At 43.3% G+C, this 21,157-nt stretch overlaps 1 protein-coding gene across 1 annotated transcript in view; it reads right to left on the bottom strand.

The window, feature by feature from the left end:
* Window positions 1-504: 504 nt before the first annotated feature.
* The window catches only part of nr2e1 (nuclear receptor subfamily 2, group E, member 1), a 41,297-nt gene continuing 20,644 nt past the window's right edge, over window positions 505-21,157 (bottom strand). The window contains exons 5-9 of the mRNA XM_073055878.1: window positions 15,957-16,103; window positions 15,514-15,610; window positions 12,357-12,506; window positions 6,430-6,535; window positions 505-5,169 (exon numbers count right to left, since the gene is read on the bottom strand). Coding sequence (XP_072911979.1) covers window positions 5,007-5,169; window positions 6,430-6,535; window positions 12,357-12,506; window positions 15,514-15,610; window positions 15,957-16,103 — 663 coding nt within the window. The 3' untranslated portion in view covers window positions 505-5,006. The remainder of the gene's footprint in view (window positions 5,170-6,429; window positions 6,536-12,356; window positions 12,507-15,513; window positions 15,611-15,956; window positions 16,104-21,157) is intronic.

The raw sequence follows: 21,157 nt of genomic DNA, 5'->3' as shown, positions 1-21,157 counted from the left end.
ACTACAAGCTGCTCTAAAAAAGTCATCTTGTAGGCATTCTACAAATTCCTTTTCTTGGGATCTAGAACCACCCTGATTTTCCCAATCTACCTGCATACAGAAATCTCCTTTAACGTTACCCGTTTTACATGCTTTTTCTATCTCATGTTGTTAATTTGCACCTCACATCTTGGCTACTGTTCAGAGGCCTAGCTGATGTGGGTAATTCATCTAACGGACTTCGTAATTCTAGTACTGATCAAAGGAATCAAAAAATTAACTTTTGAAACAAAATCTTTTCTTTTATTTGCACTTGTGCCCTGTCTTTCACATAATGTATTTGTTTAGGTGGCAATAGCTGGATTCCTGATAAGTAAAGTGCGAAAAATTACCTAGGGTTGGCAGAATACAGAATTTAACCTGCTTTCAGATCACCTGTGATCTCACTAACTAGCGAAGAACGCTTGAGCTGTCAAGTAACTACTTTTGCTCCTTATTCACGTTAAACCATCTCACCGACTGGGAATACTAGTGGAACAAGAAAAGTAAAAGGGGAATGTTTGAACAGTTTTGAAAGACCATAATGACTTTTATTTACATAGAGAATATATCACCACAAGACATTCTGGAATGCTTTACAGTAAATTAGGTACTTCTGTAGTGTTGTTGAGGTTGTAGTGCAGAACATATAGCTGCTAGTTTAAATATAACAGAATTCCTCTAAAAATAACGTCATGATGATCTGAAAATTTATCCTTAGCAATGAGGGATAAATATGGTTTGAGAAGCTGCCAGCATTTAGGCTCTTGAGATCTTTGCCTCTTTAATAAACTGTTTGAAAAGATTGCGTTGTCTACAGTACATCACTCCCTTGATGTTTCAGTTCAGGCAACACATAAAAAGATCAGAATGCATTGGGATTTTTCAAATTAACAGACACCAAATTAGGCAGGCAGTACTGGGAAGGGTTTCTTTAAAAACGTTGTTGCTGCAGCCACTGTTTCTCACCAGTTACCTTAACTCAGGGATTGAGAGAGGAATTTCAAAATGCATGGAGAAGTAAGGGAGTGATGGATAAGAATGCTGAATCAGATTAAGTTGTGAGGATTTTCTGTTGGGCAATTAACTGGTAACCAAATTTCATTGTAAGTGTGAAACATGGTTCATTTTAGATGGAAAATATTGGAATTCACATGCTCCCTTAGAAGGCTGGTGTCTGACTGCGGAGCAGAGGGATATAAGGGTAAATAACTCAATAAAATGGTCGGTAGAGCTCGGTGCTATAAAAAAAGACAGGACAAAGCATCAAGATATAAGTCGAGGGTGTTAAAATAAAGAAATAAAGAAATAATTTTAAACGTACATACAATATCACTTGGACCATATCCCTGGAGCACAGTGGAGATTCGGATATCAAAAAGCGGTGGTGATATGAGATAAAGTCTTAAATGTGTTTACTAAACTGCTGCAAGGATGGGAAAGTTGCATTCATCAGAAATGAATTGGAGATGAGTTTGAAGCTCCCTTCTCCCGAAGAGAAAATGAATGTGGTAACCTGTTGGAATTTTGTAGTTGCTCTTCAAGGATATAATACAGGATGACCATGCAGAACAATGGAACAACAACATCTTAAGTTTTGTGCTCTTGCCGTTGTAGTATGCTGGGGGGATGGTGAAGAAGTGGAACGTGAACCCATAATCTCTGAACTCAAAAGAAGAAGTGCTACTACTGACTCAAGTGCAGCACCTCAATAGAGAAAGAATCCTACAAAGAGAGTTCCACAGAATGTCAATATAATTGAAACTGCAACCAAGTGAAAAGCATTAGGATAAAGAGGCCAGATTAAAGGAATCTGGAGCACATGAAATAGAAGGTGCAACTGCAGCAGAGATAGGGGGAAAAAGAGTAGTGAAAGGTTATTTAGCCAGCTGGATGATGTTATACTGTGCACTTTCCCAGGGATTGGTACTTGGGCCACGGCTGTTGTTAACATACATTGCAGTGGAACTGGGTTTACAGAAACTTGCTTCCAAACATGTAGATGGAAGCATAGTGAACGATGAGGAGGATGGTGATGGGAGAGGATGCAAAAAGCTTAGAGGGATAGGTGGACTTCAGTGTAGAAAGTTGTGACATGTTACATTTTATGGAAAGTACAAAGAGAAGAAATATAAACAGGAGGGCAGAATTCTAAATATGATACAATACGAAAACAATAGTATTTAAATTGTCAGCAAGTGGCAGGAGAGCTGAAAGAAAAGTGAAAAAAAAAGAATTATTGACTATCCTGGGTTTTATAAATGGAGGCATGGAACACAAGAGAAAGAAAATCATGACGAACCTTTATAAGAAAAATGTATTGTGTCATTCTTGGCTCCACACAGGGAAATGCATGGAAGCCTTTGTGAAGGTGCAGGAGAGATTTACTTCAATTATTTCAGGTATGGAAACTAACACAGACAACATACTGGAGGAACTCGGCAGGTCAGGCATTGGATCTACGGAGAGCAATAAAAAGTCAACATTTTGGGCTGAGATCCTTCATCGGGGCTGGTAATGAAGAACATTAGCTTTGTAATAGAATGGAGAAGCAGAGCAGCTTTCCTTGGGATAAAAGAAAGGTTGATTAGGGGTTGTATGATATATTTTAAATCATGAAAAGTCTACACGGAATAGACCGGGATAAAAAGAAAATGGATGTTCTTTTTTAGGTAATTAATCCATGGATATGGGTTACTGCAAAAGAGTGGTAGAAGGAAAAAGATCAGCTATGGTCTTCTTGAAGAATAAAGCAGGAGCAAGGGGTTGAATAGCCAACTCCTGCCTCTTTTTAAAATGTACTTAAGGTAAGCTGTTCCCATTGGCGGAAGGGATAGAAACCAAATGCTTTGGACTGAATGCGAACTCAAAGTGTTTTTTAAGGAAACTTTTTTTATATATTGGAGTTTGGAATGCACTGACAAAGAGTTTGAGGGTGGGGTTATTGGATGTAGAGTCAAATGTAATTGGGAAATGCAGGGAGAAATTGCAGGATTATTGGAAGAAGGCGCGGAGTGACCCGACAGGAATTTTGTGAGGTGACTAGACTTTCATGCTAGAACCTTCCTGTAATTCAGAGCGGGTCTTAAACCCGCATTAAATTTCAGAGGCAGGATATGGGAAGTTGTTAAGGAAACTGGAAACCGGGTGACCGATTTTGATTGTAATTTTCTGCATGACCAACCAGCTGTTGGCGTTTACCTCGGACAGGGATGATGAGTGATGAGTGAGACTAGGTGAGACCGGGTTTGAAATAGGGCGGCCGGAAGATATTGCAAAATTGATTACTCATCTAATGATGCAATGGTTCAAGCAGACATAAAAGGCAAAGTCAGACACGGTCTATCCACTATTAGTTGGCATTAAAATATTGCTTCAGACAATGATGCAAGTAATCAATTCTATGCCGAGTTTCTGGAGATTCGTCCTCCATGAAACCACAGCCTTTGACGACAGATTGTCAACCTGAAATGCAGAACCTGTTTCGCTCTCCACACACCGTTGCCTGGCCTACTGCACATCCACAGCATTTTCTGTTTTTGTTTCAGATTCATATCGGCTTCATCTTTGCAAACTTGGTATTCCAGTTATTTAGCTAAAACCGAACCGCTAGACGGCCAGGGCAAACACACTATCGGTATTAAACACATGGAAGAAGATGCGGCGGACACCATTGAGAGTAACCCGAGTTACTTGTATTTTCAGAGATTGACCTTGTCGTCCAAGGAAACTTCTGAACGTTGACATTTAATCGTATAATTATTCTCTATTCCAAATGAATTACAAGGGTCTTGACTTGACAACTCAGTTACATTTGATACTTATGCACAGAACAACGCAATAAACGTTCCGTTAGAGAGAAAAGAATATCCAAGTGCTGACTTTCTCAGTGCTTATTTGAAAGTTAACTCGTCCACTCCACGCTTCTCGCTCCAAGACGGAATAAACGGTGCTTCGGCCTCCCAACCGACAGCGGGATCTCCCTCCCTACCGCCTTCAAACTGCACTGCTAGTTTAACCAAATACCTTAAGACGACAAAAAAAAAAGGCACTTATAACGGAGTCTGTGATTAGACAAACTTTCTCCAGTTGGTCTCCTGCCAGAACGAAAGCCTTCTATCTTGTGTGAGAGCAGCAGGATTTGACCTCGAGTTTTAGGATCTGACTGCACGATTTGTTCCCGCAGTTCTCCCGCCGAGAGTCAAACCGTCCTCTCCTTTGGTCTCAGTACTAAGATACCGAACAGCAACCAGCTGCTGGATCCGTCGCTTCAGACTTCACATTTGGCTTGTCTCGTGTACACGTGTTGACCTTATACACCCACGTTTGAAATGTTAACAACAACAACGAAAAAAAAAAGAAAATTAAAACGATCTACTAAGAACCGCAGGAGTAAGTATACTGAGGAATACCACTACCGTACAAACATGCAGGCGCCTGTTCGTGAATAATCTAAACAGTTGCTTTCTTGCAGCCTGGTAGAACTAACGGATCAGTTGAAGACTATGTTTTAAAGACCATTTGCGATTTTGGCAAGAATTATATTGGAAACGCGACGTATGGGAAGTCTTGAGTTTTGCCACGTTGAAGTTAGCTTCGGCCGCTTCTTCGATTCCGTTCAGTTTAAAGGTCAGTCAAGTGGGTCTAGCCACCAGTCACCTGAGCAACATTTCGCCCACTGTCAGCATCGAGAAGCCCCCAAGACGTTCATAGGGACATGTCGGACTTGCCAGTGTTCTGATGCCTTCTGTGGAGAAGAGCAATGTTCAAGTTTGAATTGGTGTGAGCTTCGAACAGTTCGAGTCGCAGGACAGGCAGTTCTCGGGTGGCGTGCTACTTACTCAACATCAACAACCCTTGGCCCAGTTTTATATCGGCGCACAAAACATCTGCTTGACAGTAAGAGTCATGAATTTTGTTAGTCTGCTTAAGAAGTTTCAATTATAACACCGGCGAGGTTGATTATCCGTGTCGGAAAGACTTGAGAGTTAAATATCACTGGATTTGTACATGTCCGACAAAAGTCTTGTGATAGGGACATTGCCGATGGTTTTCTTGAAAAACACTTCTTCAATAGTCGAAGGGTTCACGGAACGTAAGGCTGGCAGAAGTAGAAGTAACTTGCCAAAGCGACACGGCTGCGTTGGGTATCTGGGGAGTACGGAGAAAAGAGAGTTAGCATTTTGAGGGCAGACAATACTTCCCCTTGAAAGAGTAACGCGGTGTTCGTACGTCAAGCGCAGAAGCCCGGGTGAACGTTTTGACGCGCCATCGCTCACAACTCCCTACCTACAATTTCTCACTTGCGGAGTTTTGTTTTATTCACGCAAAAAGGGTGCGTGCGTTTCGCAGACTGGGCCTGCATTTCCTTGCCCATCTCCAACTGCCCCTGAGAAGATGGTGGCGTTGGTGGGCTGCCTTCTTGAACCTCCGGCTAACCCGAGGTAGATAGAGGGGACCAGCACGTATCCACGGCGTGTGTTGTGTGGCGGCAGAGAACGACCTGAGAGACTGAAAAGCAACCCCCCCACCACCCCGAATCTTTCAAATGATCTTCTCTACAGCTGGCGCGTAGAGTTGTGAAGAGGCATTTCCCCCACCTTTATCAGATACGATCACCATCAAATCATTCCCAAATTGTACTTGGCAGCTTAGATTTAAGATTATTTTAAACTGGCGTGAAAAGTTAACTTTGTTCCTCTCTCCATCTATGAGGATGTGCAGCATATTCCACTTCCACTGGAGATTTAGGACCACATCCTTGTACTTTACACCCAACAACACCACTTACAGAAGTGGCTGAACGGCCGAGCGTTTCTGTTTTCGTTACTGGGATAAAACTGATTTAGTGTGAAAGGTTCAGAGGGGGGGGGGGGTGAGATTTTTAAAGTCCATCCAGGATAGATAGTTGAGGCGGTATGTGGATAATCCTATGAGAGAGGAGACAATACACGGACGAGGTCAAGCACACTGAGGGGAGTGTCTGTGGGAGAACATTTCCAAGACGGTGAACATAGCTCTGTAAGTTTCAAGGTAGTTACAGAAAAGGATTGGAATAGACCAGAAATTAAAGTCCTGGGGAAAGCTGATTTCAATATCCTAAGACAGAAGCTGGCAAAAACGGACTGAAGCATCTATTTGCCAGTATGTTTACATGTGAACAGTGGGAATCACTCAGAAATTAAGTAATGGGAATTCAGGGCTTGCTCGTGTGTTTTAGAACAGGGGTATAAATTATTTTGAGCTTTTTAAGCTATTTTGATCAGTTCAAGGATTTCTTTACTTATTACGGTTAGCAAATCTGAAGGTCATGTGCCAATAATTAACCCCTAAGGAAACAGGTTTCTCCCTTGCGACCCAGATGCACTTAGCATGTACTCCAGTGTGGGTGCGGGGCCCACTCTCCTCTACCTGGTGTGGATGTAGCTATTAAGAGTGAGCTGAGCCTCATCCTGCAGAGCTGCGATGGCTGAAGCATTGCGGAAGTTCCTCAGCTCTGAGCCACTCTGAGTTGGAACTAGGAGTGAAAAAGAGAGAGAGAGAGAAATCGCTTTTAGTAACATTGTAGCCTTTGGCAATCTTTACCTAGAGAGGAAAAAAAATCGTTCTATCGAATGGCTTCATCAAATTACAAACCCAAGCGGGGGGCGTGGTGATGGAGTGAGAGGGAGTTGGGCGTTAATGAGGTTGGGTGGTGGTGCTTTGAAAGATGAGGTGGTCATGGAAGTAGAGATGTGCTGGTAGATCGGGAGATGATGGTGGGTGTAATAGATTGTGATAAGATGGGTGGTGAAGGTTGCGGGTAGTGGGCTGGGTGTTGTGGTGGGCAAGGGCTGGTGAGAAGGGGCCATGGTGAGCTGCTGTGGTATGACAACCTCATGATCGAGACCAAGCAAGAAGAAAAGAAGCAATTTTCTAAACACATCGGCTTGCAAATGTGAACTACTTTCAGTGAACCTCTAACTTTCCCTTTGATTTTGAACATTATAGAGCACATTCATGCATCAACAAAAGGCACAAGTCAATTACGTACAAAATATATGGCCTTGTTTAAGGCTGGTGATGTTGAGTTCTGATAAGTGAATCTGTATTCCACGTAACTGGTGTTAATTCTTTTGCTGTTTTCACCTTTGGAGGTGTTTCTGCACTGTCCAGGATTATACTTGGATGGATTCTGTACAGTAACCAAGTGCCTTGTTGGCCATCCATTAATAAGCTAAGTGGTTCTCTGGACCAAAGGTATCTTAAAACATTTTGAACTAAATCTGAGCACCTATCAAAACGAACGTTGATTTCAACAACTTCAGATGACCAACCTTTGCAGTTTGTTTTGGAACTGACCCCAGGTACTTCCTGTAGATGTTGCTTATTTTGTGTGGAATTATTATTGTGTGGAATTGTATTATTTCTGTGGAATTCTCTGCCACAGGAAACAGTTGAGGCCGGTTCATTGGCTATATTTAAGAGGAAGTTAGATATGGCCCTTGTGGCTAAAGGGATCGGGGGGTATGGAGAGAAAGCAGGTACAGGGTTCTGAGTTGGATGATCAGCCATGATCATACTGAATGGCGGTGCAGGCTCAAAGGGCCGAATGGCCTACTCCTGCACCTATTTTCTATGTTTCTATGTTTATTTCTAGCATTCTGTTTTACTTTAGATCTCAAACATCTGCACCATCACCATTCTGGCACTATTATTTTTTCTCCCTCTTCATTCATCTTCTACTTATACTTCCAAATGAGCTATTCTCCACCCTTCACACCGTCTTTCAACCAACACCATTCTCTTGCACTCATCCTATCACACATATTTCATTGTTCTCCACACCTCTCATCCCTCTCTGCAAATGAGGAGGTAATTGGTATCTAAGTTTTTATCTGTTCTGATTACTTTTATCTGCTGCTCGTTGGCTGCCAGTGACTAGTGGTATTCCACGGGGGTTGGAGTTGGGTCCACTACTTTTCACGCTGTATGTTAATGACCTTAATGAGGGAATTAATGGCTGTGCATCCAAGTCTGCAGATGATACAAAAAGAGGTAGAGGAGCTGGTAGTGTTGAGGAAGGACATCCAGATTAGGAGAACGAGCAAAGAAGTGACCGATGGAGTATAGTGTAGGGAAGTGTATGGCCATGCACTTTGGTAGAAGGAACACAGGTGTAGACTACTTTCTAAAATTCAGAACTCAGAGGTGCAAAAAGACTTGGGGGTCCTCATGCAGTATTCCCTAAAGGTTAACTTGCAGGTGGAGTTGGTAACAAGGAAGGCAAAAGCAATGTTAGCATTTATTTTGAGAGGACTAGAATATGAAAGAAAGGATGTAATGCTGAGGCTTTATAAGGCATTGGTTGGACCATACGTAGTATTATGAGCAGTTTTGGACCCCAAGTTTAAGAAAGGATGGATGGCGTTGAAGAGGGTCCAGAGGAGGTTTATAAGAATGATCTTGGGAAGAAAGAGTTAACATATAAGGAGTGTTTGATGGCTCTGCGCAACAAGGTGGGGGGATATCTTAGTGAAACCTACTGAACATTGAAAGGCCTGAATAGAATGGACATGCAGAGGATATTTTCAATACAGAGAGAATCTAGGACAAGAGAACACAGCTTAGGAATAGAAGGATGTCCTTTTGGAACAGAGATAAGGAGGACTTTCTTTAGCCGGAGCATGGTGAATCTGTGGAATTCATTGTAACAGGTAGCTGTGGAGGCAAGTTATTGGTACATTTAAAGTGGATGTTAATAGGTTCTTGATTAGTAAGGGCATTAAAGGTTATGGGGAGAATGCAGGAGAATGGGGTTATGGGCAGGAAGTAAATTAGATGGTGAATCAGATTATCAGATTTAATGGGCTGAATGGTCTAATTCTGTTCCCATGTCTTATGATGAAAGATCGTCCACTCGGTGCTAATTCTGGTGATCCCCCTGCACGTGCTGCCTGATCTACTGAGCATTTTGAATAACCAGCTAGTGATCCAGAAAACCAAGTCCAAATTCTGCCAGAAGACACAAGAGACCGCAGGCACTGAAATCCAGAGCAAAAGCAAACTGCTGGAGGAAATATGTTCATCGGGCTGTATGTGCAGAGACAAAGTGATGGTTGACATTTCAGATCAAGACTGAGAGTGTAGGGGGGAGGTGGACAGTGTAAAGAGGTGAAGGGGAGGGCTGATGCCCATCAACACCCCTCACCTGGATCCACCCATCACTTACCAGTCCATGTGTTATTCCTATCCCTCGCCTCTTTATACTGGCTATCTCTCCTCCACAGTCTTAGTCATGATGTAGCATCATGCCCCAAGTGTCAACCATCTCTTTGCCTCCACAGGTGTTGCCTAACTCCCTGAGTTCCTACCACAGTTTGTTTCAAGCTCCATTAGACTGCTGCTGAACATACGTTCAGCTAACAATCTGAGGAATAATAATCAAAGAAATGGACACATCTATTTCCCAGGTGCAAATATCACAGAAAGCTTGTCCTGGTCCAACCACACAGATGCTATGCCCACGAAAGCACACTCAATTTCTCTACTTCCTCAGAAGGCTAAGAAGATCTGGCAAGTTCTCATCGACCATCACCAGTTGTTATTGCTGGGCCACAGAAAATATGCAGGTACATCAAAATGTGATATGACAACTGCTCTGCCCGAGACCAAAAGGAATTGCACAGAAGTGCAGACACAGACCAGTCCATCACAAAAACCATCCTCCACTCCATTAACTCTGTCTACATTCTCACTGGCTCAGGAAAGCAAAAATTAATCCAAGATGCCTCCCATCTATCTTCTTCCCCCACCACCCCACCTTCAATTCAACAGAAGATGCAAAAGCTTGTAAACATGCAACACAAGGCTTTCTTAAAACTCTAAATGTGTGCTTTCTTGTATTATTTATATTTAATTTTATATTTCTCTTGTGAAGGTTGTGGCTCTGATGCTATCTGGCTGCAATGCTACTGTAAGTAACTTTTTCATTGCACCTCTGCATGCATTTACCTGTGCATATGACAATAAACTCAACGTTGACTTTGACAATTATAGAAACCACTGGAATGTTGTAAAAATGCATCTGATATTTAGTTCTCTCATACCCTTCAAGGGGAGAAATTTGCCATCCTTACCCAGTCTGGTCTATATGTGACCCCAAACCTCTACCCCATGTGTCTGACTCTTACCTGCCCACTGAAGTAGCCTGGTAGGTCACTCAGTTCGAGGGCATTTAGGGATGAACAGTAAATGCTGGCCTTGCTAGTGATACCCAGATCCCCAAAGAGGAATAAATTAAAACTCTCTGCTTTTTTTTCACCAAGTGTGTGCAGTTTGTCAAAGTCTTCTCAATGTCATACCAAATCTGTGCAAACTTCTAAGAAGGTAGAGGTGCTGCTGTGCAGTTGCGTGTTGGACCTCAGACAGATCAGTCTGAAATGATAACAGCGGTGGATTTAAAGCCGCTGACTTTTCCACCTCTGATCCCCTGACTTCCTCCTCCTGTAATCAGTAATCAGCTCTTTCGTTTTGCTGATATTCAGTGAGAAGTTGTTGTCATGGCACCACTCAGCCGGATTCTCAGCCTCCCTCCTGTCTGCTGATTCGTCACTACCTTTGATTCAGTCCACCACAAGTCATCATCAGACTTAAATATGGCGGTGGGGCTGTGCTTAGTCTCACAGTCATGAGTACAGTATAAAGTGAGTAGGGCAGGGGGCTCAGTACCTGTGGGGCCCCTGTGCTGATGGTGATTGTGGAGGAGATGTTGTTGCCAGTCCAAACTGACTGGGGTCTGCAAATGAGGGAATCGAGGATCCAAGGACATATTGAATCCTAGGTCTTGGAACGTATTGATTAGTTATGAGGGGATGATAACATTGAATACAGAGCTGTAGTGCATGAAGCACATCCTGATGCCTGCATCTTCACTATACAGATGTTCCAGCGCTGAGCGAAGAGCTAGTGAAATGGTATCTGATGTTGACCTTTTGTGATGGGAGGCAAACTGGAGAGGGTCCAAGTCACTTCTCAGGAAGGAGTTACATAGAAACATAGAAAACCTACAGCACAATACAGGCCCTTCGGCCCACAAAGTTGTGCCGAACATGTCCCTACCGTAGAAATTACTAGGCTTACCTATAGCCCTCTATTTTACTAAGCTCCATGTACCTATCTAAACAGCTGCAACGCTACCTCTCAGCTCCTAAATTCAACTCCACGATTAATGAAGGCCAATACTGTACACCGTACACCTTCTTAACCACAGAGTCAACCTGCACAGCTGCTTTGAGCGTCCTATGGACTCATCTGACCCCAAGATCCCTCTGATCCTCCACACTGCCAAGAGTCTTACCACTAATACTATATTCTGCCATCATATTTGAATACTCAGTTGATATGAGTTGATATGTTTCATCACCAATCTCTTAAAGCACCTCATCACAGCGAATCACAGGCACAAAAGCTTGAAAGCACATACCACCAGGCTCAAGGGCAGCTTCCACCCCACTGTTATAAAACTATTAAATAGTTCCCCAGTACCATAAGATGGACTCCTGACCTCACAATCTATTCTGTAATGATCTTGCACCTTATTGTTCACCTGCACTGCACTTTCCCTGTAGTTGTTACGCTTTATTTTGTGTTGTTATTGTGTTACCTTGTTCTATCTGAATGTAATGCTTTGATCTGTATGAACAATATGCAAGACAAGCTTTTCACTGTATCTTGGCACATGTGACAATGATCAATTCCAATTGGCTGGGAGAACTCAGCAGGGGGAACTGTGTGTGTGTGTGTGTGTGTGTGTGTGTGTGTGTGTGTGTGTGTGTGTGTGTGTGTGTGTGTGTGTGTGTGTGTGTGTGTGTGTGTGTGTGTGTGTGTGGTATTGAAGGGATGGTGGTGATGGGAAAATTGTCAAATTTTGGGCGGAATCCCTGCGTAAGGACGACCTCGATGAAGGGCGTTGGACTAGAAAAATCAACAGTTTCCCCCTACACGTTCTCCCGCAGATACTGTTTGACCCCCTGTTCCTGCAGTAGATTATTGCTCCACATTCCAGCACCTGCAGTCTCTAGTGTATCCAATTTTAAAGCAAGTTCCCGTCAAATACTTCATTATACTTTTAGAGATCCCAAATGCTGCTGCCGAATCCCTAGTCCTAATACCACTCCAAAAGCCATCAGCAACGACGAAGCCCGTTTTCCACGTACAAAATTCCCAGTGATAGTTTGCGATGTGGATAACAACATCCCGAAAATCCCGGGCTTTGGGAAATGTTGCGATTTTACTTTTGGTTTTAAAATGAGAATCCGTGCCGAAGGTTTACGCCTCGCGACGGAGTACGAACTGACCGGCTTTGAAAGTCACGATGCACTTCAAACAGGCGAATTCGGTGGCGTCTGCGCGGAGCTGACGGAACCGCGCCACCACCTCCTGCAGAGCGTGGATTTCCGCGATGATCTTGTTCAGCTTCTGGGAGTCGGTGTTATCGCTGTTCATTCCTTGAGGAAAAAGACAACGAAAAGGGACGAATTTAGTCAGCCTTACTCTCCGTCCATCACTCAGCGTGACTCGGGTTCCTTCCTGGCATCAGATCGGTGTCTGGACTTGTGGAGGAAACCCTTCCGCAAGTTTTATCACATCAACCGCTTCAAAGTCTAGTTCATCAGGCTCAACGATTTCAGATCGTTAGGGAAAACTGTACACTAAATTTATGCGATTTTGACATTAATAATTCAGTGCGTAATTCAAAAAGGCACTTCTCATTATAAAACCTTCAAACTAGGAATAACACCAAATGTATTTGCATATTGTGGTGGTGTAGGTAAACTAGTGATCCATGTCTTTGCTGAGATTTTAACTGGTTATTGAATAGTTGGTAGCTGCCTCTCTCAGGGCTACGCCGCGACACAGCTGTCGTTCACTCCGCCCTCAGAAATCCATGGGTCAAGGGGACTAAATGACAAGAGAAGAGAGGCAGGCGGTCAGTCAGACATCGGACTGTGTAACCGGTGACTCAAAAACAGGGAGGAAACCTACAGCACCATACAGGCCCTTCGGCCCACAATGCTGTGCCGAACGTCTACTTACTTGAGAAATTGCCTGGGGTTACCCATAGCACTCTATTTTTTCTGAGATCCATGTACCTGTCCAGGAGTCTCTTAAAAGACCCTATCGTATCCGCCTCCACCACCGTCACCGGCAGCCCATTCCACGCACTCACCACTCTCTGAGTAAAAAAACTTACCCCAACATCTCCTCTGTACCTACTTCCAAGCACCTTAACACTGTGCCCTCTCGTGCTAGCCATTTCAGCCCTGCGAAAAGGCCTTTGTCACACGATCAATGCCTCTCATCATCTTATACACCTTTATCAGGTCACCTCTCATCCTCCGTCTCTCCAAGGAGAAAAGGCCGAGTTCACTCAGCCTGTTCTCACAAGGCATGCTCCCCAATCCAGGCAACATCCTTGTAAATCTCCTCTGCGCCCTTTCTATAGTTTCCACATCCTTCCTGTAGTGAGGCAACCAGAACTGAGCACAGTACTCCAAGTGGAGTCTGACCAGGGTCCTACGTAGCTGTAACATTACCTCTTGGCTCTTGAACTCAATCCCACAGTTGATGAAGGCCAATACACCGTATGCCTTTTAACCACACGGTCAACCTGCGTAGTAGCTTTGAATGTCCTATGGACTCGGAGCCCAAGATCTCTCTGACCCTCCACACTGCCAAGAGTCTTACCATTGATATGGTAAGATCTGCTGTCATATTTGACCTACCAAATACTCAGCGAGCATTGTAAAACGATGGGACTAATATACGTGAGGTTAACGAGCAGTGCCATCACCTGGGACTTGGGTCTCCGTTCATGGACGTAAATTTACACCACTTGATGGGTAGAAATTGGATTCTAACATTAACACGCCGTTAATGCTTTGCTTGTGCTGTCTGTGACTTGAGAACTGGCTCAGTCTCAGAAAGCCCTCGCCACCAGAGGCAGCGAGACAAGGCCCCTCCACCCATCAGTTGTTTCCCGCCGTACTGGTAGTTTTCCATCACACGGACAACTCCAGTACCGTGTAGCGGCGGAATTCTCAGGCGGGCTGTCGCTGTCCTTGCCGTGAGTTAGTTTAGCAAGATTGCTGAATTCATTGGAAAGGCTGAGGCTCCCGACAGCTGATTTTAAACAACACACACAAAATGCTGGAGGAACTCAGCGGGCCAGGCAGCATCTATGGAAAAAAAAGTACAGTCAACGTTTCAGGCCGAAACCCTTCAGCAGGACTGGAGGGGGGGGGGGGGGACGGATTTAAAAGGTGGGAGGAGGGGAGAGAGAAACAACAGGCGATAGGTGAAACTTGTGGAGGGGGGGTGAAATAAAGAGCTGGGACGTTGATTGGTTGAAAGAGACAGAAGGTCATGGAAGAAAGAAAAGGGGGAGGAGCACCAGAGGGAGGCGATGGGCGGGCAAGGAGATAACGTGAGAGAGGGACAAGGGGGTGAGTATTGGTTAAGGAGAGGGGGTGGCATTAGTGGAAGTTTGAGAAATTGGTGTTCATCAGGTTGGAGGCTACCGAAACGGACTATAAGGCGTTGTTCCTCCAGCCTAAGTGTGGTCTTATCGCGACAGTGGAGGTACGTGTGTTTCGTGTGTGTTGCTCGGATTTCCAGCATCTGCCGATTTTCTCGTTTCTGAGTCGATTTTAAAACCAGGAAAACTGGCATCCACAGCACAAAATGCTTGAGGAACTCAACAGGCCAGGAAAAGAGTATGGAAAATAGTAAACAGTCCACGTTTCGGGCCGAAACCCTTCATCGGGACTGGAAAAGAAAAGGTGAGAAGTTAGAGTAAGGAGGTGGGGGAGGGGAGGAAGAGGTAGAAGGTGGCAGGTGGTAGATGAAACCGGGAGAGGGGGAGGGATGAAGTATGGAGCTGGGAAGTTGATTGGTGAAAGAGAAGGGGGGGATCTGATAGGAGAGGCTAGAACACCTCGGAAGAAAGGGAAGGGGAAGGCGCACCTGAGGGAGGTGATGGGCAAGTGAGAGGCGGAAACGGGAATAAGGGAATGGTGGGGTGGGGGCATTAGTACGAGAAATCGATTTTCATGACATCAGGTTGGCTACTACCCGTATATTCCCATAGAATACCTCCAGCATTGTGTGTGTGTTACTTTGGACTTCCAGCATCTGCAGATCTTTTTGTCAAATAGGCGTCCAGGAACTTACCACACTGTTAAACTTGTAATGCCGCAAACTTGAACAAAGAGTTTAAAATCAGCAACCTTTGTACGACGCTGTAGTTTTGCGCTCGTCGTTAATACTGCATTTACTATTTTTCAGCAAGGGGTTTCAATGTACCCTGTTACCTATGATTATAAACTAAGTGCAAATGGAGGTTTCTTCACGTAGGTTATCTCCGCGTGGCTTACATAAGTACCGAGAATTGCAAGAGAACTGTGTTTTGACATTACGGTGATTACTGTATATCATAAACATGCGGCGACTCACCGGATACGGCCAGCAGAGTACTGGAGTCGATTGGAATCGCCCATTGGGCTATCCCCAAAACAAAGAGCTCCCTCCACGCATCTTCCAACAGAATTAGCTAGAATGAGACGAAGCGCAGAAATGTCTCTGTTAGTTTTGACAATGTGCCCACCCCCCCCCCCACTTTATATTTGAAAACAGTTGCAATGGCTTTTTAATGGCTTTTCTCCAAAGATTTATGACCTGATTTTGATTTCTTGTCCAGCTTCGGCGCGCCCTCCTACCTAGGGGAACGCATTCACCGAACCAATGAAAAAGCCCACATTCAGGTGTTCATCCTGGAATTAGCTCCCCTCTCTATATAATCATGTGAAGACACCTGTCGCTTATGATTTCCGTCAACTGGACAGCGTTGCTTGAGCGTTTGGGATCATCGACAGTTGGATAGAAAGGAGCGTACTAACCTGATCTTGGAATGGGAGCGTGGAAAAGGCGGGCACGCTCTTCGCCCACTTGATGCTCATGAAGAGAAGCCTCGCGGCCGATTCACACACCGATTCAGTCGCCACTTCGTACAGATACATGGGCGCTCCGTTGACTTCATGTGGGTACTGTGAAAATGAACGTGGCGTCATGCAGTGGAATAATTGAGGATATTTATGGTGCATAGACAGCGGCCATCTTTCATTAGGAGTTTGAGGAGAATTGGGATGTCTCCAAAGACACTCGCAAGTTCACAGAGGTACAGTGGATTGCACTCTAACCGGCTACATCACCGTCTGGTATGGAGGGCCCACTGCACAGGATCGGGGGAAAAGATGCAGAAAGTTGTAAATTCAGACAGCTCCGTCATGGGCAAGAGTGTCCCCAACATCGAGGCGATGCCTCAGTCAGAAAGGCAGCATCCATCATTAAGGACCCCCATCACCCCGGACATGCCTTTTTCTCTTTGCTACCATCAAGGAGGAGGCACATGAGCCTGAAGACACACACTCAACGTTTCAGAAACAGCTTCTTCCCCCCACCATCAGGTGTCTGAACGGACAATAAACCCATGAACACTACCTCATTATTTTCCCTCGCTGTTTGCACTACTTATTAAACTTATTTTATATGTACTTCTTATTATAATTTACAGTTTTTATCCTTGTGTAGTGCTGCCGCAAAACAACAAATTTCACGACATATGCCGGTGATATTAAACCCGGTTATGATGCTAAATTCTGAGCTAACTGTTGGCCTCTTGAGTATTTAAATTCTTTCTCCTAGCTCATTAATTTATTGAATGGCTCGGCGCAGAAGGAGGCCATTGCCCTTGTATGCCTGTCTGGTAGAGTCAGCTCAATTAATTCATCTCCTGTGCCCTTTTCGTAATCTTTTAGCTAATCATTTCCATTCTATGCATTTTTTCACTGTTACTTGTGAATCTGCTTTATAGCAGGGCATATCCGAATACAGCAAGATACTTTGAAAAAAATATATCTTTTGGCAATCGCTTTAAATCATCGTTGTCTACTTTGTGAGTTTTCTCTCATTAGAAATATGTCTCTCATTTGCACCACCAAAATCATCCACGTGTTTTTCCACCAACTAATCTCTCCTGATCTAAGGAGAAATCTTGGGGTTTTCCATCTCTGTATAAATGAGTTCCTTCATTCTGGTAAATCCATTCTGCATCCTCTCCAAATTCATCTAAAAGTGTGGTGCTAAAATTTGACCAGTATTTTGCATATAGTCAACTGTTACTTGACTTCTTTGTATTAAATGTCATATGCCATGCCTGCTAATTTTACTGAAGAACCTAAGTCTTCCTGGAGTTGTTTCCAATCCTCATTGTTTAGTGAATGGACTGTAGATGTCAGCTTTATCCCTCTTCTCCTTTCCAGCACCATTTTAACATTTCCAGGCATCATCCCTATGTACTGTGACCATATTGACACTATAGCCTGGATACTTCTCAAAACTTTGAGATCCACCAGCCATTTATTAACAATATTTAGCTGTAACTTCCTTTCCAATATTGTCACTTCCTCTTTGACCCACTCCATTTTGTAGCCCCTATGGCCAATGTCTTCTTTAGTGAAAAATCGGATACATTCAGTTCAAAATTTGATTTTCTGTCTGCGTCCAAAAGCAGGCATTCTATTTAACTCCTAATCAAACCTACCTTATAGTTGTGTACTCATTTCCTATTCATGCATTTATAAAAGGCTTTTGGGTTACCTTTTATGTGTGCCTCTATCTATTCTCATTGCCTTTCTTAGCACCTTATTCAGTTTTAAAATCTCATTTATAATTTCTATACTCAACTTGTTTGTCTAGTACATTATAAACCTTATAGGTATCTCAGGCCATCTTTTTTCTGTTTTATTTAAGATCATACAAAGATATTTACTTTTTGATGACCTTTCATGTTCCTTTATGAGATATGTTTACTAATTAATGCAGTGTGGTTAATAAGTTCCTGAACTAGCAACCAGAGTTTTCACCATTGATCCTTATATTCTGGTTCAGATCCTATCACAGCAGCAGGGGAATTTAAACCTAATTAAGTAAATATGGAATTCTTTTTGGGGGAAAAAAAGCTTGTCTCATTAATGGTAACCATGAAACTACTCAATAGATTATTCTTAGTTGCTTGAGGATTTGAGTACAAAATTGAGGATTTCTTGCTACAATTATATCAGACATTGTGAGAACACACCAGGAGTATTATGTGAAATACTGGTCCACTGACCTAAAGAAGAAAATATTGCTACAGAGGTAAATGCATCGAAGATTCACCACTGTGGTTCCTGTGAAGATGGGTTTTCATGTGAGGAGTGACTGAATGGACTCGGCATTCATGTGGAGAAGATGTTTCCTATGGTGGGGGTTTCCAGAGCTAGAAGGCACAGCCTCAAAATTGAGGGGTGACATTTTAGAACAGAGGTAAGGAGGAATTGTTTTAGCTTGAGAGTAGTGAATCTGTCGAATGCTCTGCCACAGAATGCAGTAGAGGCCAAGTCTGTGGGTATATTTAAGGTGGAAGTTGATTGTTTCCTGATTGGTCAGCGCATCAAAGGAGGGCAAGAAGGCAGGTGTATGAGGTTGAGTGGGATCTGGGATCAACCATGATGGAATGGCAGAGCAGACTTAATGGGCTGAATGCCCTAATTCTGCTCCTACGTTTTATGGGCTTATGGTCTTATGGTATCTGTTTCCTAGGAGGTGAACCAGTTAGAGGCCATGATAATGTAGATTTAGGACGAATGTATCCCCTGGTTAAGGAATATGGGGGTAGGGTCAAAGTCTCAAATTAAGGCAAAGACCATTGAAAAATGAAACAAGGAGAAATTTATTCACTCAGAGACTGGTTAATCCTTGGGATTTTCGGTTATTGGTTGCTTTTACTGAATCATCAATGGATTTCTAGATATTAGAGGAATCAAGAAATATGGGAAAGATCAGGAAAATGATTATGAGGTAGAAATTAAGCCTTTCTTTTTGAATGGACTTGATGGGTTGGATGCAAACTCCAGCTCCTTTCATCTGTTAATCCATTAATTTTTAACCTTTTTTATTCTATCTTTATGCAACTCTCTGAATTTAGCCCTCCCCCAACAATATATTTTTACACTTGATTGATTCTTGTCATTTTATATGACTACTCTAAGTTTTTTATGTTGTGATCATTGTTTCCCAAACACTTTCCCATTGAAATTTTACATATAATATTCCCTAGTACCAATAGAAGCACTACATTCTTCTTTGTGGAGCAAAAAAAAGAGGAACATAGGAATATAAGTACATGGTCCCCTGAAAATGATGACACAGGTAGACAGGGTGGTGAAGAAGGTACTTAGCATACTGGCCTTCACCAGTCATTGAGAAAATAAGTTGGGTTACTATGCTTCAGTGGCAGAAGATGTCAGTGAGGCTGCAATTGAAAAATTGTGTTCAGCTTTGGTCACCTTGCTAAAGGAAGGATGTCATTAAGCAAATAAGTGCAAAAGGTATTTACAGGGATGTTGCCCATACTCAAGGGACTGGATTTTGGAAAAGGGTTAAGGCAGGTAAATTAACCACAATTAAAAGGCATTTAGACTAGTACATGATTAGGAAACTAGGGGTTCCATTGACCCCAGCTTGGGAACTCCTAGTTTAGAGGGATATGGGCCAAATGCAGACAACTAGGACTAGCATCAATAGGAATCATGAACCAGTTGTCCCAGACGGCCTGTATATATACTGTATGACTCTATGACAACAAGATAAGATAGCATACAATTGGTCAAGAGTTTTCAAAGTGGAAAGGTCACCAATCTGCTGGGAATATATCCTCGGTTACTGAGGGGTGAAAATTACCTAGACTCTGGCTGAAGTCTGTCATTGCTCTTTAGATGTCTAGGTTTTGCCAGAGAATAAGTATGCAGAAGTTGGAGATGAAACATTACCAAAGGTTTTGAATAGATTTGATGGGGACGTTTGAGAGAATGGTATAAGTAGATGCAATAGTAACTTTGCAAAAACAATTCTATGCATACTTAATGTTTTAACAAACTATGGGGAAAGCGCATGAGATTGAGATTAATCAGATAATCAGAGCCAGCAGAGACACGATGAGCATAATAGCCTAATCTAAAAACCAAAGCTGAGTACAAGCAGTACTACAATCAGAAGGAAGATTTTTCCCAATAATGTGTTTTATGCCTTTTTACAATATGTTGTTAAAAGATATTTGTTTTTATCTTATGTTGCTTCCAATTCTGTTCACCTCGTCCTCTTCGTCTTCATGTTCACAATCTTGTATTCCCCACAGTTCTCAACATTAAAAACAAACTCTGTCACCAAACGCTGTCAAACTGCTGAAGATGTGCTGCTGAAAGTATCCTGACTGGATGCATTATGCTCAGGCATGACAACCGCGAGTAATGGACTCAACCCAATACATCACTAGTACATCCTTCCCCAGTCCTGGTAGTATTTACATGCGGTTCTACCTCAAACAGGCAACATCTGCCATCAAAGATCTCCACCATCCAAGCCATGCCATCTTCTTGCAGCAGCCCGAAGTCTCACGCCCCTAGTTTCAAGATCAGTTGCCTCCCTTCAGCCATTCGGTTCTTAACCCACCTGAACAACCCTAATCACTGCCTCAGCGTCGCAGCACTATGACCACGTTGACTATTTTGAACTATAGAGGACGTTCTTTCTTCTCATTGTGTCCTTTCTTGTACGTTTTATATAATTTATGCATAATTCGTGTTGTTTCTTGTTAATGTTGTGTGCCTGTGATATCTCCTGGTAGAGAACAACCGCTTATACCAACGTCGCTGTCGAATAAGGTTGTCAGGGCGGACTTCAATATCAGTTTCAGGGGTGAATGTCACGCTAAGCAGACGAGAACGAACCGGCAACCCATTGACTTTATCCAAATGGACAGACCTGACTGGATGTAAAACGACGATCCACTGTCACCGAGTTTGCTGCAGGGACTATGTCATATCTGGTTCAATCAAGGAACGATTTTGCCTAACCAGGCCCTTCCGAGAAGCCACAAAGTTGGACAGGACACAGCCCCCGGCCATCGCCAGTCCCTCGATGTATTACCGAGCAACCGTCAAAGGACGGGTTTGCCTCCGCGAACCCAAAGCTCCGGGGAACCACAGATTTCCCGAGGGCT

This window comes from Hemitrygon akajei, chromosome 9 (assembly GCF_048418815.1).
Source record: "Hemitrygon akajei chromosome 9, sHemAka1.3, whole genome shotgun sequence".
Classification (NCBI taxonomy): Eukaryota; Metazoa; Chordata; class Chondrichthyes; order Myliobatiformes; family Dasyatidae; genus Hemitrygon; species Hemitrygon akajei.
Note: the sequence above shows the minus strand (reverse complement) of the source record. Positions and strands in the feature narration are given on the sequence as shown.